Source organism: Hoplias malabaricus, chromosome 10 (genome assembly GCF_029633855.1).
Source record: "Hoplias malabaricus isolate fHopMal1 chromosome 10, fHopMal1.hap1, whole genome shotgun sequence".
Lineage (NCBI taxonomy): Eukaryota > Metazoa > Chordata > Actinopteri > Characiformes > Erythrinidae > Hoplias > Hoplias malabaricus.
The window spans coordinates 36771849-36799496 of record NC_089809.1 but is presented as its reverse complement, the minus strand read 5'-3'; the positions used below and the strand labels follow the sequence as shown (position 1 = coordinate 36799496).

The 27648-nt window shown below is 42.3% G+C and overlaps 1 protein-coding gene across 4 annotated transcripts in view; it reads right to left on the bottom strand.

Annotated features, from left to right (window-relative positions):
* tsnare1 (T-SNARE Domain Containing 1) overlaps positions 1–27648 on the bottom strand; it is a 188711-nt gene that overhangs the window by 131154 nt on the left and 29909 nt on the right. For all 4 annotated transcript variants that reach the window (XR_010804405.1, XM_066683727.1, XM_066683728.1 and 1 more), the window contains 3 exons: positions 20149–20282; positions 4075–4152; positions 3183–3252 (listed from right to left, as the gene is read on the bottom strand). Coding sequence is in view for 3 of the 4 variants with exons in the window: in XM_066683727.1 (XP_066539824.1) it covers positions 3183–3252; positions 4075–4152; positions 20149–20233 (233 nt within the window). In the remaining variant the exon portion in view is untranslated. The remainder of the gene's footprint in view (positions 1–3182; positions 3253–4074; positions 4153–20148; positions 20283–27648) is intronic.

Genomic DNA, 27648 nt, shown 5'->3' with positions numbered 1-27648 from the left:
AAACAGGCTGATAGAATTGATGACACGCCAGTGGACACAGTGAGCGTAATGCAATTTACACACATGCAATCATTTCAGATTGACCACTTTGTGACAAGCAATGAATTCTGGAGCTGCTGACAGCCAGACTGAGGGAGAGTAATCGATGTGTGCTGAGAGGACGGTGATAAAACTGGGAGAACAAGCTCTGATAGTGGCCTTGCTCAAACTGTACTAGACAAAAGTTTAATCAAATCACAGCTTGGTTGTTTTTTGTAAATACAAATATGTACATATACTTACACATGTTTAAGTAATGTGACTGTGCAGTTATTTGATTTTAACATATTGGGGAAAAATAATGTGCAAACATAACTGCAACTTCTTTAATATCTATTGACATCATAAACCATAAAGATATTTCTGTAATTTAAGTTACAGACATTAACCACATAGCAAAAATCATTATTATGTCTTCCATCCAGTTATGACATTTAATTAAAATCTGATGAAGCATTGCTGACTAATCTGTCTCAGAAAAAAAAAAAAATCACTAAAATCTCTAGGAAAGGGTTAACTCACAATCTATCAGTCAGTGACAAGCAATCTATCAAGTCAGTAAATAAACACCCAGCTCTAAACGACACCACACTCCCACAATAATCATCATCACCACCATCATACAGCTTCACATGGGTTAACTGAAAGATTATAAAATAAATAAATACATAAAATTAAATCTAGCATGTTCTAATAATGTGATGACATTTATGGCAAACCTATGATCTATATATAATATAAATCGTTTATATTACACACACACACACACACCTGCAGATTACATGGACATTACATGGAAAAGAGCATTGGGACACATCTCCTAATCACTGAATTCAAATGTTTTATTCAGTCCTATTGCCACAGATGTATAAAATCAAGAGCTTATTGCAGTCAAGAATGTCACTGCAATAGGATGCCACTGCTGTCAGCTTTTGAAATTTCTGAAATATTCCATGATGACTTGTGAGTTGTATTAAAGTGGAAGCATTTAGAAACCACAGCAACTCAGCCACAAAGTGGCAGACCATGTAAAGTTACAGAGTAAGGTCTCCTCTGGCATTAATGGCAGCACAAAAGCTGTGTGCCTGGAGCTGCATGGCATGGGATCCCATGGCCAAGAAGCTGAAATGTAAGCCTTACTTTGCAAAGCACAATGCCAAGTGTCAAACGACAAGATGCAAAACATGACACCACTCTGGAACACTGGAAGTATGTTTGGAGTTATGTTTGGAGTTGAATGTGCCATGTGTAAAGTTTGGTGGAGGAGATATAATGTTGTTTTTCAGGCCCTTTAGTTCCAGTGAAAGGAAACCGTACTGCATCACTATACCAACATATTTTGGACAATTGTATGCTTTCAGTATTGTGGGAACAGTTTGGGGAAGGCCCTATTCTGTTCCAGCATAACTGTGCCCCAGTGCACAAAGCAAGGTTCATAATGGCATGGGTGGGTGAGTTTGACGTTAAATAACTTGAGCCATGCAGAGATCTGACGTTAACCCCATCCATCACCTTTGGGATAAACTAGAACAGAAATGATGAGACAGACCCAATACACACAAATAGTGTATATGGACATGAAGTTTGAGATTTCCAGCCAGGCACATTATCTATAGATGTGTTCATGCAGATTTGGGATCAAGGTTTTAGATTCTCCACATTTAAACTCATATCTTCTTCCAAAGCTAAAAAGCATCAACAGGTTTCACTTCAAGATCTGCGCTTACAAACAAGCTGATGGAAAAAAGATGTAAGTGACAGGCCAAAGTCAAGATTAAGAGTAATGGATGAGCAACAATGCATCTACATTTTCTTTCCTCATTCCGCCAGTCCCATTGTATCACAGCTAGAGCACGAACACTCCAACTACAGCATTAGGTTCAAAATTGTAAAAAGAGAGGCTCAGGAGCTACAGCTGATTACACTGATGCTTTGCCAATTATCTGGTTATTGCAGAAGATCATTCAGGCAGAAGAAGTGTATGAATAAAACAAGCCATTTTCTACACATTGCGATTCACTGGTTGCCAATTGGATTCCAAAGCCGTTTGGGTTTATTTGAAATGATCTGAGTCAGTAACTGTTATAATCCAGAAATTCAGTCAGTGGAATCTGGAGGGGAAAGTACATGAAACGTCGAAGGCGCTAACCTTCTCACAGAAAGAGAGGTGCGTCCAAGTATCTTCACTGGAAGTGGACCATGAAATCAGCCCCATATTCCTGAATTAATACCAGAGTGAGATAAGAAGGGTAGGATTAACTGGCGGATGAGTTTATAAAGGCATTTTGCATATTCCTTACTCCTCAGATGATATGTTTATATCTGACACTGTACTTACGATTCGTTCATTCGTTCATCCATTCATTCAATTCAGTCATTCAAACATCCTGACCATAGAGCCTACCTGGTATTCCTGGGAACGGAGCACTAAGCCATCACAGAACTTCACTCACTCACACACACCTGTTCAGGTTCCCACACCCACACATATATATGTGGGCAATTTCACACACTTACCCTGTCACTCACACATGTGGACAGTTTCACTCACCCTGTCACTCCACGTACTAACAGGTTTTTTGGACTTTGGGAGGAAACCAAAGCACCTGGAAGAAACTCGTTCATTCATTCAATCATTAATTAATTAATTAATTCATTCATTCATTCATTATCTGTAACCATTATCCAGTTCAGGGTCCAGAACCTACCTGGAATCATTGGGCGCAAGGTGGGAATACACCCTGGAGGGGGCGCCAGTCTTTCACAGGGCAACACACACACTCACACATTCACTCACACACTCACACCTACGGACACTTTTGAGTTGCCACTCCACCTACCAACTTGTGTTTTTGGACTTTAGGAGGAAAGCAAAGCACCTGGAAGAAACTCACCCATTAATTAAAAGTCATCATAAAATTCTCTGTAATGCGGCACCAATCACGGTTAGCAACTGTTCCACTAGGGTGTGCTATTCAGTGCTTCACACGAAAGCCTCTGCGTCATTCTCTCTATAATAAAGAACCTTATCGATCTGTGTCAGGCCTTTAGCACAATGTAAGGCATGAAGCATGATCTTCAGTGTGTGGACATCTGACATTTAGCATACACTACGTTATAGACAAATTAAGAAGACCACTCACAGACTCTGGCGGAGCTCTGCTGTGTCTCTGGATGTTCCCAAAGACTGAAGGCTCTTCTCTAAAGTGACCACTGCAAAGGTAATCAAAGAACAGAGATCTCATCATTGTTCATGGTAATGAATAATAATCAGTACAAACACCAGTGCTGGGCTACAAGCAGCAAAATGATGTGCCCAGCTACATTGGGTATTCTCCATGTCAAGTGTATGTACATGTTTGTAGACACTCAGTAGGCATTATTTTATACAACTGGTATACACACAATGAAAAGGATAGTCTGGAGAGGTGGTGCTGGGTTGAGCTCTGCTGAATGCCATGTGTTGGTGTATTGGGCTGTGTTCTTTGGACGGATGGAGCACCCCTTCAGTACCTACGCAATGAGTAAAGAGTGGTGGCTTGGCCTCGTGTCTCGGAGTGGCAGGTAAAACTAGAGCTGAACAATAATTGAGGAGTGTGCATCATTTCAGCAAAATTATTTCACAATTTAATTTATTAAAGTGTGTTGATATCAATTTTGTTATAAAGAGTCAATCATAGTATCAGATGAGATATGTGGCACCATGGAATTGAGGCTGCTGATGGACTCATAAATGAGAAGAAGCCTCTGTTCTGTTCACATGTGCAGAACAGAGGAGAAACTCTTATCATGTGCTGCAGTTTTTTTTATTTATTTATATTTTTTGTTTTGTGTTTTATAGCCAATTAATGATAATAAAAAAAAAAAAAACAATTCAATTATTAGACAAATGGAATGTTTACCTGGTTTTCTAATACACTGGTAGTTTGCAAATATATATACATATATATATATGCTGTTTATCAAATATATGGAGAGGTGGTAAACTAAACTAAAAACAAGTACTTTATTTGGACTTTAACTTCATCCACTCACCATTGGCGTTAATCTGGAAGATGTTGGAGGACGTTTCCTGGAACACATCTTGTAACTCTGCGGGACTGACCTGAGTAGCTGCAAAAAATAAAATAAAATCATAAACAGACACAGTTGAAACACATAAAGCAAAACAGCTGTTGTGTTCAAATGATGTAATAAACTAAAAATGGACAAAAATTGAGATGTTTTTCTTAAGAGAGCAAGGATATATTACAAGAACTTAGTCGTGAGGGGAAACTGGGGGGAAAGGCTATGCAGAACAACTCCTAATACGCACCACGAGCTGTTCTATTTATTGTTACCATAGTTTGGTTTATAGTTGGGCTTCTTGAGCTGTTTTATGTACTAAGTGGGTGGTATTTGTGGTTTGTGTGTGCTACCTGTGTGTGTTACCCAACCCTGCATTTAGATTGTTGTGTAAGTGCTGGACAAGTTGCATACTGCCACTTCAGTAAAGAGCCTTCTGTTTTAAAGTGCTATGTTGTCCTGTCCTTCTTTGGCATATTTGCTACAATATATTAAGTATTTATACATAACAAAATGCTTCAGAACATAAATACAGGCCCGAATTCAACTAGACATCATTCTGGACCCTCAACTGGACATCATTCAGGCTACACTGGGGGTGTGTCTTTAAAGTGGAAGAACCCACTCTAGGGTTTACTACCAGAAACGCTGTAAGAGGTCAGTGCATATTTACAACACAAGCAGTGATAGTTAATGTTTTCATTCCGCTTTGAGTGTTCCTTAAAGCAAGCTATAGCTTTCTGCATCCCCCTGACAAGCAACCACTGCATGAATGAGGGTCACATGTTGTGCTAAACAGTGAAAACACACTTGATTATAGTCAATGTGCTTTGGTTACCATGATTCTGTTCTGTGATTTGAGCTGACATGATAAGTAGCCATGGTATTGTTCTCTTCACTTGCTAAATGACACAGAGAGAAGCAGAGGGATGCCAGTTTCCTGGGCACCAGAACCGCATAAACAGATCGAGTCGTGAGGCATCCAAATGGACCGTGTGGGCACAGCCATTACCTCATCAGACACATGTATGACACACATGCGTGCGCCCGCAAAGGATGAGGTAATCACACAAGGCCATTACCGGGACCCACTTCACGACCTGTGGCTCTTAGCTCAGTCTCACAGACACGTATACACATGCACAAAATGTGCACACACACACACACAAAACCCTCATAAGCTCTCGCCTCCCTTTGCCTTCAAAATGACTGCAATTAACATGCTGTTGTTCTACAACTCTTCACCTAATGCATTTGCACATGACAGCTGTGAAAAGCAAGTGAGGTTATCTACCATGTGCTGTAGATATTAGGCCCACTGAAGCAAACAGAGAGGTGAAACAGACCCAGGGCTTGCATTGGTCTAGCCACGTGAGACTCTCGCCAAGCCCTATTAGGATTAGTTTTACCTGTGGACATGGGGTAAAGTAATTATTATCAGAATATCCCAGTAGTTTATATCTCATCAGAACAGCTCCCATTTCAGGAAAAATTCCGGAGTCTTTTACCTACTGTAAAACGAGCAGTAAAAAATAGCGGCAGGTTACATTAATCCTATGCGAACTGATACGTGGGTGAATATTCCGTCATATCCCGGGTTAATTTTTTTTAGTGGGTTTTTTTGTGCTGCTCCCCATGTAAAACTAATCATGTCAAACTATGGCTTTAGACAGCTCACAAAAGACTGAGCAGCTAGTTTTATTTCACAGTGTGTGGGTAGGTAGCCTCCAGATACACATTAATGTACACATGCACTGAACACTCACATCTAATCTAATGAACAGTGTCATTTCTTCAGTACAGTGTCCCTGTCAGTGCACTCAGGCATTGGGATGCACACAGACCTCAAGGAAAAAGCAGACTCTGTTGGCCCCAACAACATCCCCTCCAGCAGCCACCCAAGCTTTCCTAAGAGGTGTACCATACAAGTACTGGCCAGGCTCAAACCTGCTTATTTTCTACACCAATAACCTAATATACCTAGCAGAATCCATATGGCAACAACATCTAGGAATGCTGATGAGTTCACTGCACTCAGGTTCACCTGAAACGGCCTGATACACAGCAACACCAGAAGAAGAAAGACCATCCAGACTGTTCTCAGCATGAAGATCAAAAGCCAGGGTCTGTCATGGCAGGGGGCTGTATTAGTGCCCAAGGCATGGACAACTTGCACATCTCTGAAGCTACCATTAATGCTGGAAGACGGATATTTCAGAGACTGTCTATTTTTCAGGACGTCAGTGCTTATATCATCATGGCCACATTAAATCAGCAAGCCACGTTTGGCATGTTACAACAGCACGGCTGCATGATTAGAGAATGCAGGTGTTAGCCTGACCTGCCTCCCACTGGAAGTGTGCAGCCCATTCTGAAGCACATATAATGGAACAAGCCACATCCATACACCTGTTCAGCTGAACACTTGAATAACGTAAAAAGGGCAAAGAATTCTGGAACAATTATAGTCTTCAGGCCTCAAAGTGTTGTTAAAAGAAAAGCTGATATAACACCGTGGTAAACATACACAAATGCTCTATAGGAACATGGTGCAGGGATCCAGTTTGGCGTGTAATGGTGCTTTTCAGCTGCATGGTACCAACTTGACTCAGCTCAGCTGTTTTGAGTTTCCATTAGTCAAATTTACCACAAGGATCAAGCATTATAGCAGTGTTCTCCCCTGTCCACACAGCACTTCTCAGACTGACCGCAACACAGATTAACTCACACCTATGAACACTTGAGTAACCAGTCCACAGGTGTTTTTGGCTTATGGGAGGAAACCGGAGGACCAGGAGAGAACCAGGACCCCTGGATTTGCCTTCCAAAGCGTGCCACATGAACCTGGAGCAGTGTGTCCGGGACACTACCTGTTGTGCCACCGTGGTTCCCATCAAATTCTATTTATATACTAATGTAATACAAGTATACTATTAGTGCATTGACATTAGTGTGCATACTTATTAAAGAATACTTGGGAAATACACGCAGATGTGGCGTAATGATTAGAGAACCGGGCTTGGTACCGGAAGGCTGCCAGTTCGATCTCGGACTGAGATGCCCTTGAGCAAGGCACGGAACCCACCAGGAAATGGCTGCCCACCACTCTGGGTGTGCACTGGTATGTGTTTATGTGTGTGTGTTCGCTGCCACAAATGGGTTAAATGCAGAAGATCCCATTGTATGTTGTATAATGACAAATAATTGGGTAAAATCTACAAAAGTACACTTAACAAAATGGACTTTATATATACTCATATATCAATGTGAGTAGGTACCATTAGGTGAAAAAGTGCCATAAGTGTATTATTAGCGTACATTCATAAGGTAAAGCATCAGACTGTGTTTCGTACTGTTTTGAATTCAGCACAAGTCAAAGAGAACTCATTAATCACTGCTTTCTGTTTTTATTAGCATTCCACATCCTCTCCCAACTTCCCTGGAATTGACTTTGCTCCATTAGTGAATAAAGTATGCAGAGAATACTCCATATTCTGACTGTACATCCTGAAGGGTGTGTATCAGGATGGTGATTAGGACAGTGGAATGGATCATTTTTCAAAGAAACAACCTTTTGTGCCCTTACTGTTATCGGTGCTGGCCTCCAGGTCTCCTTACACCTGTCCTTCTCCTCCTTTTCTCTGCTCCACTCCATCATTATGATAGATGCGTGGTCTATATTCACGGCATTCTAAGTATATCGGCTCCTCCAAGCCAACAACAGACAAACACTGCACTTGGTTCCAACTGAGTGTGTGTGTGTGTGTGGTTTATCACATGCTGGTGGGCTGTAAGTTTGGCTGCCTGAGATGTCTGTGGCTTGCATAAAAGACCTCCTGCAGAGAAGAGGGCAGATGCTCAGTGGGACCCCCTTTAAAGCTTTTATCATCGAGACACCTGGACCAAGCTCAGCTCATTTCACTCTCTAATTACAGGCTGTTTGTGATATGTACACATCAAACAAACACAAGTGTTCACACAGAGGCAGGATCATGTCCACTGCGCTGTCGACTGTCCTCTTCTCCATTACCTACGACTTCAGTGATGTGGCAGCTCCATAAGTCACTGAATCTCAGGCAGAGTGGGCTCTAACTAATGAGAGACTAGGGTTCACAGTTTAACAACTTTGAAGTATCGTAACATCATACAATCCCCTGACAACTTTTGGGTTACTGCCAAACCATATAATACTTTAACAACTTTTGAGATATTGCTGCACCATATACTACCTTCAAATCTTCTGGGTTATTGCCACATCATACAATCAGCCTAACAACGTATGGGTTATTTCTGTACCAAACACTACCTCAAAAATACCTAGAAAATGCTACCACCCACAAAGACCTTTAGGTTACTGCCTGCTTACACCCCTACCACCACCCACCAAGTAACAAATTCTGGCTTATTGCTGCAGTATAATACCTTAAAAACCTATTTCTGTGTCATATAGTACCTTCAAATCTTTTGGGGTATTGCCACACCATACAATCTCAATTAAAACTTTGTACCCAAAACTACCTTAAAAAACTTTTAGGTTTTTTTACACACCATACAACACAGTGCCCCACCCACATAAATAAATATAATAATGTTTGCTTACTGCCATAAAATATACCCCACCCCACACCTTTACTACTTTAACACCGTGTTTAGGTTACTGACAGCCTCAGGTCACTGTCTGTAAGGAGCTTGGTTCCCTATTGGCATGGGTTTGTCCTGGGTGCTACAGTTTTCTCCCACTGGTGTGTGTTTGTTTGAGAAACTGCCCACAGAGTGTGTGATGCTATGAGGTGGAATAGGCCCCTGTCTAAGGTGTGTTCCTGCAGGGCACCCTAAGATTCCAGGTAGTATCTGGACCCAACGCGGCCTTGAACAGGATGAAGTGGTTACAGAAAATGAACAAATTAAGTTACAAGGGGGAACCCAAATAAATTCTCATTCAGCCTCCAAAAAGGGCTAAAGCTGCCCCTGATCTTCGGCGGAAATTAGGTGAAAATGGAAATTTTCCACATACTTCAGCTCAATTTAATGCTACTGAATGCATTAAGCGTGATGTGTTTTTTTGCGGTTGGAGAGAAGAGAAATGAGGCTGAATCGCTGGGCTGCTGGGGACAAATTAACATTTGCCCTCAATGACTTGTTCGTCGATACTGTAAACGCAGATTCTGCAGGAGTTCAATTATACTCTCAAACCAGAAAATGACTTAATCAAAACGCTCCCCCATTCATTTCTACATGAGGTCAGCATCTGCCTGCCTCGCTCACACACGGAAAATGGCAAACTCATCCAGAAGCGAGTCGGAGTATTGCCCGAGTGCTGCAGGACGAGAGTAAAAAAGGGATTTCTTTTTTTTTCAGCTGAGCTGAGCTCAGAGAGCGATGGGTTTTAGGCTTAGGGCAAGCTGTGTCTATGAGTTTCAGTGGTACTCCATGAGACGCATTTCAGCCTCAGCAAGAAAAAGCTTAAATGCTGTCTCCCAAGCCACTGTGACTGACTGCGTGAACAAACGCCAGTGTCAGAAACGACGTCTGAGAAAACCCTGAGAATGTACCACGCTGCTATAATTACTCCTTTTGATTAAAATGTTGTAACCCACAGGCAGTTATTTCACATTTTCCCTTGTGTCATTTCAGCTGTGAATCATGATAATTTTTATTATAAAATGAAAGAGAAATACACTTTCTATATTTAGAAAGTCAAAAAAAGTGAGTGTGTATGGGGGGTATTCTGAGCTCATTCTCCTTTAAATGAACAGGCGCTGAAACCGGTCATTCTTAACAGGGCTGTTTAAACAGGGGGAGAACGCTGCTGTGGTGTTTTGGTGTTGTTATTAATATGAACTGACCATTAAAATATATCAGAAAACCAATGCTGTGACTCTAAAGACACAGATAACTGCCCATAAAAAGTTCAAAAACAAAAATTTTTTTTTTGGATTTACACTTCTAGTCATTATTGTAAATTCCCACACAATGATGATGACATTAGTTATAGCTAATAATTGTCACACACATTAACTTATAAGGCAATAAGTTGCCAAGCAAGTCAAATATAATTCCATAAACTATTTACATAAAGTAAATTATTAAAAATATATTTAAAAAAAAAATTCGATTCCCGCTCCGGGTGACTGTCTGTGAGGAGTGTGGTGTGTTCTCCCTGTGTCCGCGTGGGTTTCCTCCGGGTGCTCCGGTTTCCTCCCACAGTCCAAAAACACAGGTTGGTAGGTGGATTGATGACTCAAAAGTGACCGTAGGTGTGAGTGTGTCTGTGTTGCCCTGAGAAGGACTGGTGCCCCCTCCAGGGTGTATTCCCACCTTGTGCCCAATGATTCCAGGTAGGCTCTGGACCCACAGCGACCCTGAACTGGATAAGGGTTACAGATAATGAATGAATGAATGAATGAATGAACTTTTTAATAACATGCCATATACATTCCTGAAATCCTGCAGGTCACCCACCAATAAAAGATCATCATTTTGATCTGACGTTTCAACACTGAGAAAAACACATATAATATAGACCACTGGACCACTTCAGGACACATTAGAATTCAGATGGTGATTGCTGTCCGGAGATGGGGACTCGTGAACAATCTTTGTGTGATGAAATTATTATTATTATTATTAGTAGTAGTAGCATCTTAATCCATATCGTTTGTGCTATTCCACAACTTCATGAGTCAGTCTTGGAGCCAGAATGTGAGGAAAATGAGGCACAGCTTTCATTTCCTTTCCACCAGATGCGGTAAACATGCCATGTGAGGCACAGGGCCATACACATACATATCTCCAGTATTAATCAGTATAGCTAGTCGCGTAAAATGGGATTAAAAATAGGCCCTCACAGACCTCTACTTACAATAGTTTTCTTTTTCTTTAAACACTGAAAAGTGTTATGCATGAGACGCCTGGGCTACACAGCCAGGTAATAATTCCTCATAACTGATGCTAAGCACAAACAACTCGAAGGATCCTGCAGTGCAGAGAAAAAACAGCTAAAAAATTGGAAAAACATACAGTTGTTATCTTAAAACTGTTTTGTAGGTTTCCTCTCACTGCATTTAAATGTGATCACATACTTTTAAATGTGATCATACAATTGATGACTTTTGATACTGTAGTGTGTGCTAAAAATTGAGAGTACAGCACATGATTTAAACTCATAAGAAATAGCAATAGAGTGTTATGAGCTGAAACAGGATGTCATTCATATTTTTCAACCATAAGAGACTTGAAACTCTACTTGGACTCATGATGAGAGACTTGAGACTTGGCTTGGACTTGTAGAAAATGACTGTGTAATGTGTTTATTGACGGCCCCTAATTCAACCCACTTCATCAAATTTCAGAGTCAGAACTAGCCAGAAAAGTAATTGGTTAACTATTACTTAGCTTTAGCTCCCTGTCATATTCAATACAGTTGTTTATTGCCCAGTTGTATTTAGAGTTAGTGATGTGATAAGATTTTAGGAGTAGTTTTATCAGACCATGTCAAGTCTCTTGACCCCTACACTTTCACTCCTGTCTTTGCGTGTTCAGCATCATACTGCTTCACAGCACTAGCTTGATTATAACACACACAAACACAAATATATATCGTCATGACAACACAGAACAAACTTCTCCAAAGCCATGAAAACATCTGTGTGATTTGGAATCAGTTGTTGAACTTATTAATGATGTATGAACTCTTATCACCTGATTTATGAAACTTTTGTACAAGGTGGAAACAAGCAGATCTGAGCACAGTTGATGAATCAGCTTCAGTGTCTGAAATCAAGTACCAGCCCACCACTGCCTCGTTTACATATCATTTACACGAAGCCTAAACTAGTTCATATTGTGCTCATATGAGGAGTTTCAGGTCAGACAGTGAGAGCACTGCTGCCCCTGCTGGCCAAACTCAAGCATGTGGTTGTGCTATTAAAATAATTAACACAATGTATTACTGCAGTGGACTAGAGGCTGTTTCTGCACACAATGTGCTTGGGGGATTGGGCACTGTCAGTCATACAACGCAAAATAATGTGCAAATTATATTAGCATTAATGTTATTTTCAATTCTATTCTAGTCATTATTGCTACTGTGTTAGTGTTATTATTGTTATTATTGTCATTGTTATTATTATTATTATTATTATTATTATTATTCATTGTCTGAAACCGCTTATCCAATTCAGGGTCCTGGTGGGGCCGGAGCCTACCCAGAATCACTGGGTGCAAGGCGGGAACACACCCTAGAGGGGGTGCCAGTCCTTCACAGGGCGACACACACTCACACACTCACACCTACAGACACTTGAGTCGCCAATCCACCTACCAATGTGTGTTTTTGGACAGTGGGAGGAAAACGGAGCACCTGGAGGAAACCCATGTCAACACGGAGAACACAGGGAGAACACACCACACTCCTCACAGACAGTCACCCGGAGGAAACCCATGCAGACACAGGGAGAACACACCACACTCCTCACAGACAGTCACCCGGAGGAAACCCACAAAAAAAAAAAAAGTCCCAGAGCGGGACTCGAACCCACAAACTCCAGGTCCTTGGAGCTGTGTGAATATGATGCTAATGGCTGCTCTACTGTGCTGCCTCTTATATTATTATTATTATATTTTTGATTTAACCTCAAATCTCCATCTGTTCCCACTGTTAAACAGTTTGGCTCTGATGTACTCGTACCAGAAGTGCGCTTGATCACCTGGATACAGAAGAGAAAGCTGTGCACTTATTTTACAATTTACCCTAAAACAAGTTTCATTGCCAAGAACTAAAAATAAAACTGAGAAAACAGAGGTATCATGGCTGTAAAATGCTTCTCTGACCTGAACAGAAATATCTGCTGAAGTCTGGCTAGATCATAAATAATCACCATTGCACCAGACATCTCTAGTGTTAGCTCATCAAAGGCAAATGATTATTAATCAGTAATAATCTTTAAGCCCCAAACAAGATTCCACAGAGATTGACAGAAAACAACCCCTTATAATGACATCAGAGTGTTCTTCCACTAATCAAAATCCTCAAAGATGGAAACGAATTAATTACCACAGCCATATCAGCATTTGATATTTACCCCAGCCTACTAGTTTCACTCTGTATTATGTCACACTCGCAATGAGTTTAAAAAGCAGAATGTCACAGCGCTTTTTATATATTTCAGGAGCAGTAAATGAAAAAACAAGAAGTTCAGTAATTATAGCAACAATCTGAAGAGAATGCCTGTGTAAACGCCCTGAACATCAGCATGTTATTTAAAGTCTGCACTGTAACTAACTCAGCTTCTTATACCTTTGTGCTAGAATGCTTCATTACTGCTTTAGGAGTATACTTGGGGTCACTGTCTCGTTGCGGGGTGAACAGTCTTGAAATGCGTTTTGACACGTTTGGTTAGACCTGAGCAGTCAATATGTTTCTATTTCACTTCAGCACACACTCTGCCAACTGTAGCCACATTATAAAGGAAAGCGAGTCTGTCCCACTGGCAGCAGCAGTACACGCCGATAGGACAAGGCAGGGGGGGGGTACGCTTTGAAAAATAAGCAATTGTTTTGGGTATTTTTTTCTCTCCATTTTCCTCGTTCCATCACTCTGAGACAAGTTCATTTCTGCAAGTGTGGACCCTGCCTTCGATCGATTGATTGTGGTTGTGAAGTGAATCTGAAAGTGTGGAAGAAAGAATTAATAATAAAAAAAAAACAACTTGGGCTGGATTTTTGTGTGACTTTTGATTTCCACTGGAATGCAGGATGCCTCTATTGCTAAGAAATTGAAAAATGGATATTTGAGTCCAGGTGGAAGCAGGGGACAGGCACGGAGGTGCACTGTAAACATATTACCTTGGCAATCTGATCATCTCCACTGACCTTAGAAGTTCTACAATTACAGACTGTAGCCCATCTGTTGTATATTTGCATACATGAATTGTCAGGACCACCACAGAACCAACTGGGTGACCTTTGGTGCTGCAGTGACACTGACGTGGTGGTGGTGTGTTAGTGTGAGTTGTGCTGGTATGAGTGGATCAGGCACAGCAGTGCTGCTGGAGTTTATAAAGCCCTCAGTGTCACTGCTGGACTGAGTATAGTCCACCAGCTATAAACATTCAGCCGACAGCGTCCTGTGTCCACTGATGAAGGACTAGAGGATGATAAGCTACTGTCTCTGACTTTACAAATCTATGAGGGCAGAGTATCTAACAGAGTGAACGGTGAGAGAACACAGTATTTAAACACTCCAGCAGCACTGCTGTGTCTGATCCACTCGTACCAGTGCAGCACAACACAACCACATCAGTGTCACTGCAGCACTGAGAAAGATCCACCACCAAAATAATACCAGCCCTATGGAGGTCCTTTGGGGGTCCTGACGGTTGAAGAACAGAGTGAAAGTGGGCTATCAAAGTATGCAGAGTGACAGATAGTCTACAGCCTGTAGCTCTAGAACTACAGCATGCACCTATATGGCCAGAGGTGCTGATAAAATGGACACTGAGTGCAGAATATTGAATCGAGTGACTTTAAGGGTACTTCTATAATGTCTATATCTTTAAAATATGAAACAGGTCCAAAGACTCACTTCATATATTCTATGAAATCCATAAGATATGAAACATCATATCCAGAAGATTTGAAACAAGCCCACAGACATATCCTTAGAATATGAAACAAGTCAAAGTCAATCTTAGACCCCAAGTCTGACACATTATGCACCCGTTTTACATAAAAAGTCTGTTCCAGACATTTCCAGAACTTACCGGATACATCCACTCGCCACTCATCTTTGCGCTTGCGTTACGTCAGACGAGTCTTCAGTGTGACGCAATCTCACAACTCAAAGTCTTCCTCAACGTCTGGACACTATGCAGATTTGACACGGAGTGCCCTTTCTAATATAGTAATGGGATTCTCTGCTTCTTTACTGAGGGCAAGGCTTCCTTTGGAGTTCTAGCACATATTATCTCTATAATGTCTGCAGTGCACTCTGTGAACTGACATAGTCTGGCGCAAAGACATTAGAGGTGGGCGATGTGGCAAATATATCGTTGTATCAAATAAGGCATTTTATTATATATAATTTTACAGTGGTGCAACAGGTCACTGCCACACAACTCCAAAGCCTGAGGTTCCTAATTGCAAGCCACTGACTTTGAGCGGTACTGTGTGTTCTCCCTGTGTCTGCGTGGGTTTCCTGTTAGTGCTTTGATTTCCACCCAGAGTCCACATACACATTTCTGTATGTAGATTGTCTAAGTGTGTGAGTGACTGGGTGAGCATGTGAAATTGTCCATGGGTGTGAACTGGGGATGAGTTTGAGGGGAGGTTGTGATCCAAAACTTATCATCCAATTCCAGTACTTGATCTTATTAATGTTCTCATGGCTGAATGCCATCAAATCCTCACAAAAATGTTCCAGCACTGCAAATGTACTGCAGCAAATGCAGACACATCGTTTTAATACTCTTGGTTTGAGAAGGAATATTCACAAACATCCCGTGCATAAACATTTGGCAACAAGGTGTATATAAGGGCCACAAGGTATAGCCCTGTATAAGAAGCTGTAGCCACAGTGGTTAACCTTAGACTGATCACTGTGGCACTTCAACAATCCATCATCAAACACATTCTGCAGGGAATTCTCCCTCATTCACTCAGTCACTCTGGGCAAACAGAGCCCTCCACACACACACAGCACTGGACAAGCATGTGTTACTACCAGCATAACTGTGTGTGTGTGTGTGTGTGTGAGAGAGAGACAGGGCTCAGTCCGTGAGACAAGACACCCAGCATCACTTTTGCTGTCCTGGGGAGGGATCACACGGCTGTGGCTGTAGAGCACGCTCTGGCTCAGGCACTGTGTACAACCTGCTGGAACTTCAGTGTCCCTTCATTAGACTCCCCATATGAGCAAGCCTCTGCAGAAAACAACATTAATGAAGGCCACCATACACGGTGCCCAGAGCCTTCGGACAAGCAGGCAACCATAGTTCGGCTGAGGCCATCATCCCATGACTGATAAACAAAGCCCACAATGGAGCTGGACCCTGCAAAATAAAAAAAACAAGGACAATACTGGCTTCATGAATCTAATCCAAGTAGTCAATAACATCGGTCAGTTTACCTTTAGATGACCACTAATAAACAAGGCCACAGTTTTAGGCTGAATCCCATTTCTTAATTTTACCCCTAACCTTTTTTTCGAGTGAAATCTTGGCTCTTTGGAATTGGGTTACAAGGTTTAGTGGTAAAAACCTTCCCTATGAAACGGGACAACCATTCAAGAACCTGATACATCACCAGAACACAAATAAACAGAACTTTAATGGCACTAGATTTAGGTTAGATTTAGGGCATCATACCTTCAAAGGTTTTCCACAATGATTATATAGCAATATCACCCTCTCCTCTCTCTCTCTCTGTAATATGAAGCTGAATGTTTTTGTTCGAAACGTTCAGTTCCACTTTTGTGGAAGCCCAGGCGCTAGAATTGAACTGCTTCAAGATTTAAGGTGGAACTGGAAATTCAGAGACATCGACCAAGCATTAGAGATGTCTTACACTTGACATAATTCACTACAACTGCATTAAACTAAATTAATATAATGTTTAACATAGTTTTAAAGGAGAAAATACTGATATTGTTGTCTTTATTTGGTTGCTTGCACTACTATTTTGCCCATTCATATTCATTAATTTGAAGTTTGCCCCTGAAAACTCTCAGTTTCAAGAGATATACAGCCCTATCCAAGAAAAAAAAAAACAAAAAAAAAACTTAGATACCCCTAGTGAAACAGATCTGAGCAGACAGACCTCTCCTGCAAGCATCATGAGCTGTCCAATGACATTAGTGCCTTACTGATCATGTGACAATTGATTTCTCCAACATATTTCTTTCTCTATTTTCAAATCTCTTCAATTCAATGTAAATGAATTATTAAATTGCCTTCAACATAAACTCAGAATATAATTTATTTCTTTATTTCCCAAATATACAGTTACTTTGCCTTCCAACGACGACTTGGAAACTGTGGCCTGAGCCCCTGGAAAATTCTCTTCAGTTCTTTTTAGTTAATAATTAATGTGATATTAGTTAGGTTTAGAAATAAAGAGGCTATAATTCTCTGATAAAAACCTGTTACCTCATCTTCGTCATCCTCCAAAAAACACTGAGAAACAGCCCAAAAACTTTCAGTTTCCCACAGCATTTCTTAAACATCAACAATATGTTCAGAGAGAAATTTTCAAAAGAATAAGAACAAACACAAGGTAAGAAAGGAACAAGAAAGGGAAAAAAGAAGGCAAATGGGAGATACAACAAGAAAGAGAGAGAGAGAGAGAGAGAGAGAGAGGGAGAGAGAGAGAGAGAGAGAGAGAGAGAGAGAGAGAGAGAGGGGGGGAGAGAGAGAGAGAGAGAGAGAGAGAGAGAGAGAGAGGAAAGGGAGAAAATGCATATGCTGGAGGAAGCTGAAAGGTTTGGCAGGAGGGTGGAGAAAGATTAGCTCAACTGACAACTCCATTAGAGACTTAACCTCAGCTTTGATCATCGCCTGAGCCCCTCTTCAGCCGGGCTGACGAGCGAGCGCCGATACACACGGAAAGCTGACAGGCTCCTGAGCGCAGGTCCGCCTCTGATCAAAGAGCTGTCTCTAATGACTGGAGCTGCAGCACTCACTCGCTCACTCCTCTGGGACAGGCAACAGCCAAGAGCTCTACCTCCACTCACACCTAATCTCTCTCTCTCTCTCATGCCCAGTCACTTTCTCTCTGAGGATGACGTCTCGTGTGTTTTCTCCCTGGGTCATGTTTTATAAAGTTTGATAAATATTTGCATTACACTTTCTAATGTAGGAGTTCTGGAAGCTTTTTGTTGACAGTATTAAGAATTTGGCTCTTGCCATTTTGCTCTCATTTAATACAGCACTCTCCAAAGCATTTCCATCCAGCCACAAACACTGACAGCAAATCCATTCCATCAAACCGGCTCTGCTCCAGCCTTCCCTTCACTTACTTATATTATATACTATATGTAAATTCATTTTCTGCGACCACTTCATCCTGATCAGAGTCACAATGCATCCAGAGCTCATCCAGAATCATTCTCCACAAGGTACAAACACACAGTGGACAGGGCAGCAGTCTATCACAGGGCATCACAAGTCTCAGTGGGCTTTTTTGTAAACATGAGTCCTCGGTATCATCACTGTCACTGCTGGGAGTCCAGCTGGCCTGTGTCCTGGAGAATAACAGGCATCACCCAATCCTAGACTGCGATCTGGACCCAAAAATTATAATCCCATCAAGATCCATGATCATTTATTCATTCATGGTCTGTAACCGCTTATCCTATTCAGTGTCACGGTGGGTCCAGAGCCTACCCGGAATCACTGAGCGCAAAGCAGGAACACACCCTACAGGGGGTGCCAGTCCTTCACAGGGTGACACACACTCACACATTCACTCGCACTTACGGACACCTTTGAGTCGCCAATCCACCTACCAACGTGTGTTTTTGACGGTGGGAGGAAACCCAACAATGTGCTCAGCTAATCCAGGTATTACAGCTATAGCATCACTGAAATAAGTCAATCAAATAGTTTGTTCGTCCTGCATGGCCAGTTCACGACAAAGAACACATGGGACATGAGAGTGAGGACAACATGGTTTTATCACATCAGTCTTAAATCCTTCCCACTAGGACAGATTACATTCATGAATATAGATAGCATTTGCTATGAGATTGAGTTGAGATGAGTGCCAGATGAGTTCAGTGTGTAGGAAAATGTACCATAAATATTATTGAAGACCTATGTAAATGGATGTTGTTAAATGAGATATGTATGTATGGGTAGCGTGGTGGTGCAGCAGGTAGTGTCGCAGTCACACAGCTCCAGGGACCTGGAGGTTGTGGGTTCGATTCCAGCTCCGGGTGACTATCTGTGAGGAGTTGATGTGTTCTCCCTGTGTCCACGTGGGTTTCCTCCGGGTGCTCCGGTTTCCTCCCACAGTCCAAAAACACACGTTGGTAGGTGGATTGGCGACTCAAAAAGTGTCCGTAGGTGTTAGTGTGTGTGTTGCCCTGTGATGGACTGGCGCCCCCTCCAGGGTGTTTTCTCGATCTTGCGCCCAATGATTCCAGGTGGGCTCTGGACCCACCGTGACCCTGAACTGGATAAGGGTTACAGATAATGAATGAATTTATGTAGTTTGGACCTTTGCTGGGAGAAAAATATTCCTGATAATCTTTAGAAGAGACAAAGTGACAGTGTTTTAAACTGTCTTTATGTAAATTATAACTACATAACCAGCAACAACTGCTCTCTTGAACAGTAACAAATGATTAAAGTGTTACTACACTGTAAATAGCTGCGTTACAGTAACAACACTAGGTATGATTTGGTATTCTTGATGCTCCCCTCACTTTTACAGCACTGTCCTGTGTTCCTGCCCACCACCACAAGTTACACAGTGCTGATTCTGCAGTGCCGAGGCTCTATTTTCACTCTTACAGGTCAGTGAAGCACCACAATGAATGAAAGAGCTGTAATTGTAAGTTAAAAAACAGTACCTAGTATCACTTTAAGAATATTCAGTGAGGTTATAAATCTCTGGACCAGGCTCAGAGGACGGAGTCATCAATATGGAGTGGCTTTAAAGCACTACTAATACAATAAAACACTCACATCCCAAATGGCTGGGTTTAGCATTCTGCTCTCACTCCACTATGGAATCCCTTACATTGATAATGTCAACAAAGCCATGTCATCTAGTTACTAAACATGTCTGAAAGTGCTGAAGCAGACCTTTGTTATGAGAAGCCATATGGCTGATTAGTTGCATAATGATTTATGGAGCGTAAGCACTGAATGCAGTGCCTTTTTTGCAAATGAGTGGGGAATCGCTCTTTGTCTTTGTCAAATGATTTATGGTATTTTGGTGAACAATGCTTGATGATAAATAGTGTGGCATAAGCTCAAGGGTTTTAGACTCTCCGCATGGTTAGATTACACTGTTTGGGTAGGGAGGTAAATGGGTCTTTACCTACTGGCTGGTAGCCCTGCCTAGTGGGCCCACCAAACGGGTTTCGGCTGCCAAAGGAGCCGCCATCAATGGATCCGTATGACATTCCGCTCTTTCCACAGGTTTCCCAAAGAGAGAGAAGAGTTTGGAGATGTCTGTAAGAAAGAAAAGGGAGATTATATTGGGTGGCTGTAGTGTCCTAGCATAGAGATTTTGGTATTGTGATCACACTACTCATCAAATGAGCATGGTTGTCGTGTTAAAGCGTACATATTGTGGACCTTCCCCAACCATCACCACCTCTGCAACAACAACCGGGCTTTGGAGCACTGGAACTGCGTTCTCTGGAGTGATGGCGCACCATCTGATTCTTCTGGGATAGGTTCATTGCCAGTTATCCAAAAATCAGTACCTGACCTCACTATTGCTCTCAAGGGCAAATGCAAGCAAAGGCAAAGTGGAAGGTGTAAAACCGTCCCAGAAGAGAAGGAGCTGCTGAATAGCCAAGCTGACCCCAGCAGTGTGCCTTACTGTGTTCCTCGAGGAGATGAAAGCAGCGATGGAACTGTGTGGAGCAATGGAGCCTGGGGCAGCCTGCTCTAATGCATCTGACATGTAAAACTTGGAGGGGTCGCCATGTGAGGAGCATGAGGATGTGTAGACGAGGGCAGTAAACAGAGTGCGTGTGTCAAATAGCATTCATTAGCAGCACAGCAGAGGGGTGAATGCATGGGAGCATCTGCGACATGATTTAACCCCAGCATTTCCTTTCACACATTCACACATTTTCTCATATTTTGCCAGTGTGTGTGTGTGTGTGTGTGTGTGACAGCATTAATTAAATCCCATGAGAGACAAAGACAATAATCCCAGCTTTAAATAGAAGACTGTAAGCCCTTCTACGGGCTGAATCACTCATTTCCATCCATCACGAGCAGTGGAAACTGTGGTTGAAAAGGTTAAATAAATAATACCCCAACAGCATGCTGCTGCCCTCGAGGCTGTGAGAGGGCGCCGTTAATGTGGGGAAGCCTGGGTGTCAGTCTTTAGCAGCTTTAGTGATACTATCTCCCATCTTCATGGCACATACACACTTCCAAATGTCGTCTTTCTGCATTTCTATAGGGACCTCAGCTTGCCAGGGATTAGGGTCAATTCCCTGCTCGGGTAAAGCACTGATCGGTAAGAACTGATGACACGGGTTCCAGTCACTGCTGGGGTAAAGCATACATTGGTAAGAAGTGATGACTAGGGTTGAATTCCCAGCTCAGGAAAAGTGCAGTGAAAAATACTAGTAGGGTTTGATTCCCAACTTGGGTACATCTCAGATCAGTAGGCCCAGATGACTAGGGTTCAATTCAATTGAGCCAGGTGGTGGTATGTAGACATCACTGCTATAAGTCCAGAGTCAATCAGACCATCAGAAAGGTTTATGAATTATCATTCATTCATTCTCTATAACCACTTATCCAATTCAGGGTCACGGTGGGTCCAGAGCCTACTTGGAATCATTGGGCGCAAGGTGGGAATACACCCTGGAGGGGGCGCCAGTCCTTCACAGGGCAACATAGACACACACATTCACACCTACGGACACTTTGGAGTCTACCAACGTGTGTTTTTGGACTGTGGGAGGAAACCAGAGCATCCAGAGGATACCCATGTGGAAACAGGGAGAACACACCAACTCCTCACAGACAGTCACCCGGAGTGGGAATCGAACCAACAACCTCCAGGTCCCTGGAACTGTGACACTACCTGCTGCGCCACCGTGCTGCCCCTGAATTATCATTCAATCATTTTCTATAATTGGGTCCAGAACCTACCTAGAATCGCTGGGCACAAGGCAGGAACAACATCATTAGAAGTCACACAGCCACTCACACACACAGTGGACACAATGGAAACTTATGAATAGTCAATCTATCTACCAGCATGGGTTTATGGACTGTGTGTGGAAAACTGAGCACCCAGAGGGAACACACGAAGTCACCGGGAGAACACGCCACACTCCTTACATACAGAGACCCGAGGCATGGCTCAAACACACAACCCTGGAGCTGTGTGACAGCGATGCTACCTGTTGTGCCTCCATGCTGCAAGGTTTATGGGTTTTGACCAAAGTTTTCACTACTGCTGTTTTGCACAGAACAAGAACAACACACCCTCATCTCCAAACTACCTCAACCACCAAAGGATCACTTTTTATTTTTGCATAACACTGTGTCCAAACTGCGAGTGTTCCATTGTAGCACTGCACTGCATCACAAAGATTTCAGTGTTTTTTTAGTATGTCTTCGGTATGTCTGCATGTCAGGTCCAAACATAACTCAGCTGCTGACCAATCAGAAAACAGCTTGAGACTTCACCTAAAATGAAAAGGCATGAGAAAGAGAAATGGGGCGTCTGTCAAAACCAGTGTGTCGTATCGCACTCTAATGCTCACGGCCAGTGTTTACCGCTGTGTTGTTTATAACAGGAGTGCTGTTTTTAATGATGTCTCTTTCAGTTAGGAGGCCATGTAACAACCAATGGCAGATGCAGAAAACAGAGACATAAAGCCTATAAAATCCTTGGAAGCATCTAGTGTGCCACATAATAAGTGGAGGGGTCTTTTCTCTGCGTTTATTTGGCCCATGAGCTTTTGTTTTGTCTCGTCCTGCTCCGCGTTTGGAGAAGACAAAGTGAAGAAAACACGTTACTAGGTTTGGGTGGTGTAACAGTAATACTTTATACTGCAGTGTACATAAAAATGTAGACAGCATCTCAAAATGAGGAGCGTGTTTCAAACTTATGACATGTCTGGGGTGTCAAATTTCCTTTTTGTCTTTGTCTAGTCACTACATTACCAAGTGAGCTCATCCTGTGCATTTAAGAGTGTCTCTCTCAGGCAGGGGTCGCTTTAGAAGCTCACTAACTGGTGATGTCATGCTCTGAACACTTATGGGGGGGACCCAAAAGCCCACTTGTTGTCAAGTGATTCTGTGCTGAGGCTGACCGAGCGACTTGAGCAAAGAAAAAGACAGCGTCCATGGTTGGGATGCGTTTTGCTTTGATTGTAATTAAGACGACACTTCACTGGACTTTATGATCAGAGATATGAGGCTTTGTCCTCTACACCTGTGTGATTTGAGCCTCAGTTCACTGGAACACAGTCTGTGCTGCGATGTTTAGCCTTTTTTAGCTCACTTATAGAAGCCAGGCCTGCCATCTATGGTTCTAAACACAGCAGGACCCATCTCATTTCTTTCTTTCTGTTATTCCACCACAAGCTGCTGTCAGACTAATGGTGTAACTTTTACTGAATGATTGACTAAAACGGCTTTTCACACTCAGACCTCTCTCAAACAAACATGGTTATTTAAGGAACCAAAGTGGGGTGGGGTTTAGGTGCAATACAGCCTTGAATACTGAGGGAGGATAAAGCACAGTTTCTTCTCTCCCCCTCCCCCATTTTTCCTGCTAGTCCTTGGGACAGAACTGGTGACCTTCCAGTCCAATGCCTGCCTCTGTAACCTTCAGGTCATGGCTGCTTAACATCAGTGCCAATGTAAAGGATGCATGGACATGAGCCGTGAAGGTTACATCATTTGAAATGGACGTATTCATTTACAAAGAAAATGGACCATACATGAGTCTTTACAGTAACATTAATCTAAGTGACTGCACTCCTTAAAGCAACACTAGGTAAGATATGTCCCTACAGGTGACGAATGTAATTATAAAACTGTCTTGAAATTAAAGTGGGGGTGGTTTCCTACCCTAACCTAAAGTGACATAGTACAGATTCTGCAGTGCTGAGCCCGGAGTAGCAACAGAAGAGGTTCTAAACTCTGTCTCTCTTAAAACAAAAGTGCTGCATAAGGTTATTTGAGCAATGCCATAGAAGAATCACTTTTGGTTCCATAAATAACCATCTTTCTGAAAGATTTAACTGGGTAAAGAACCTTAAAATTAAGTGATGGATTTTTAAACCTTTAAAACGTTCTTCACACTCAAACATCTCTTAAACAAACATGGTTCTCAATGGAACCAAAAGTGGTTCTTCTATAGCATTGTTCAAAGAACCATGTGTAGCACCTTTTCCATTACAGGCCACACACTGAAGCCACACAATGAATTTGAAACTGTAATTTTAAGGTAAACACACTTCCTAATGTTGCATCTTTTCTGCATTAATACGTACAAATAAATGAAACTATGGAGTGATGAGAGGAATGTCCAGTGGTGCTGTCCCTGAGGGAGCAGGCTAGAGGGGAATGAGAGGAGGTCAACCCTGCACCAAGCAGGAGACAGTAGATCAGATTAGTTCTGCCATGCGGCCAAATAATCAGATTAATTTCTATAGAGGAGAAGGATTAATTACTTTTGGCGGCCAATAAACAATTTCTCTGCTTCTTGATTTCGGGCCCAGCTGGTGGGCTATTGGCGCTCTCTCACTCTCTCTCTCACCTTTTTTTCTTTTTTGCTCCATCTCTCTCTCCTTCTCACACATAGACTCGAAAACAGTATCATCCCTTCCCCCGTTTTCACACACCTCAATATGCATATGCCTCCATATGAGAGTTTGCTGAGGCTTGAAACATTGAACCCATGCTGCAGAGTCCTGCGGGATCCAAAATGCCTAAACACGCCAGCACTCAGGAATCCCTCACGTTTCCAACTTTCCCTACAACACAAGCTCAGCTCCTGTTTGTGTTTTTAAAAAAATATACCAGTGTTTTCAGTCCAGCCTCCATCTGCTGTTTCTGGATCGTACTGTAGATTAGCACGTACACACACACACACACACACACACACACACAAACACACACACTAACAGAACCCATGGGGCAGCTGTTGAGTGATGTGGTGCCATATGAATCATTTTATTATCAAAATAACAATTTAACGCTGTTTTTATTGTATCCTACAGTGTTATTAGTGACTTCTGTTGGGGTCTAAAACAAAGCTTGTTACTGGTCATTTGGAACTACATTTATTGTTTAAATCACAAGACTCAGATTAAAACCATTTAATAGTCTTCTTGAAGAATAAATGTCCTGGAGTTAAATTTATAATTAACATAATTATAACATTTCAACTTCACGGTGGTGCAGCAGGTTAGCGTTGCAGTCACACAGCTCCAGGGACCTAAAGGTTGTGGGTTCGAGTCCTACACTGGGTGACTGTCTGTGAGGAGTTTGATGTGTTCTCCCTGTGTCCACGTGGGTTTCCTCCCACTGTCCAAAAGTGACTGCCGTGTGTTTCTGCCTTGCGCCCAGTGATCCCAGGTAGGCTATGGACCCATCGGGACTCTGAACTGGATAAGCGCTTACAGACAATGAATGAATGAACTTCAGTGTTGGTGACAAGCTAATGACACACTAACGAATGAAAGAACATTTATTCAGGAATTAATTAATTCATTCATCTTCTGTAAGTTCATCATCCTGTTTAGGGTCACGGTGTGTCCAGAGCCTTGCCAGAATTATTGCAGAAAATTTCACACTGTCACCCTGTCACTCACTCACACACACACACAACTGTGGACATTTTCACACACTCACTCAGTCATTCACAGACAGCTTTGGACAATTTCACACACTCAGTTATTTACTCTTCCAAAAGTCAGGACAGTTTTATACACTCACACACACACACACACACACACACACACACCACTGAGTATTTTCATACACTCACCCTGTCACTCACACGCACACACCACTGAACTATTTCACACAGCCAATCAACTGACCAATTTGTATTTCAGAGAGTAGGAGGAGCCCCCCGAGAAAACCCATGCAGACACAGGGAGAACACGTACACAAGAATTGACACGTACGAGGGATTGAACCCAGGACGCCGAGAGTCCTGGAGCTGTGTCTCAGAAACTGTAAATGTCCCACTATTCCTCACATTTTTTTAATTGAATTTGAATTGCAAAATACCAGACGAGAAGTAAATTTTTGGTTGAAAAATACCAGAACTTGTGATTTTATTGTATACACACATCAACCCCACAGACACCTGCCCCTGCCCAGACACAGCCCTGGTCCCATTAAGGCAATATTCCAGTGTAATATAGAAGTACATTTCAGGTCACATTTGACTGGACTCAGTAATGCGTAGAGTAAAAGTGAATGATAGCCTGTTCATTACTCAGAGAATTCAACCCAGCCTGCGGCTTTCTTCAGCACAGACACACACACACACACACACACACACACACACACGTGTCCAGCGTGATGTCATGGGCCCTGAGCAGTGTGACAGACAGGACAGTCATCTCTAAAGCTGAGGCGCTGATTAACACAGGCTGATCAGCGTGTCACTCTCACTCAGACCACTCTCCGTCTCGGCACTGCAGCACACAAACAGCCGAGACGTCCACGCTGCCGCTAGGGCGAGAGGGAAGGAACTGGACATGAGAAGCCCAAAGACATTCTGCTTAAAATGGAAGATTCTCCTCTCTATTTGTGATATTGTGTTCACTCTTTCCATACAGTGTGTGTCTCAGGGACTTTTATGGATAGATCGATAGAACATTACTTTTACTCACTCTTGTTCTGAACAGTTATCACTCTTCGAGTGGAAATCAGAGCCTGACTGTCGAACACTTTGCCCTGAGACCACTGAGAAACCAGGCTTCCATTCTTAATTCAGAACTGTGTCGTACGAACTTATTACGTTGAACTTGGTGCGTTCATACCAGTGCTGGGCCAAATTGCTTTGGCCATTGTGTAGTTAATGTGACGGTATGTCAGCATTGGAAGAGGCTAATTAGAACTTACTCTAAATGAGCTGGAGTGCTTTTCAAGCAGGCTTTAGAAATCACACATTGTTTTCATGGAGTGAGAATTATGGGGTCAATTATGGATCTAAGATGGGCTTTGTGTAACAGAATATTAACCACCTTTTTATACAGACTGAGGGCAGATAAATTTAGGGTGTATCTGTGTGTGTGAGGGAGAGGAGGGAAATAATAGGATGGCTTTAAAGCAACACAAGATTGTATTTTTATCTTAAAATTACAGCTTTGCAATCATGTTTCACAAACCTGTAATAGAAAATACAAAGCTTCTGTCGTTGCTATTCTGGGCTCAGCACTGCAGAAACGGCACTGTGTAACTTTTGGAGGAGGGTAGCATCCTGTGACCACTGATGAAGGACTAGAAGTGGACTAACGCAAACTCTGCAGCACCACATGAGCTAAAACAGAGGGGACAGTGACTGGACACAGGGTTTAAAAACTCCAGCAGCATTGCTGTGTCTGATCCACTCATACCAGCCAAACACACATTGACACACCAGTACAACGTCAGTGTCCCTGCAGTTTTCTGTGGTCTTGGGGTCCTGACTGTTGAAGAATACTCTTGTAGTATGTCAAAATAAACCAGTTTGGAAAGGACCAAAAAAAACATATTGTAAGTTTGTCCAACCTAGCAACAGTCACTAAGGGACACATTTATGGCTAGTGCAAGGTTAAGTCAATTCAGGACATCAGTAAGGCAAAGAATGAAGAAGTGCAGCAGGCTG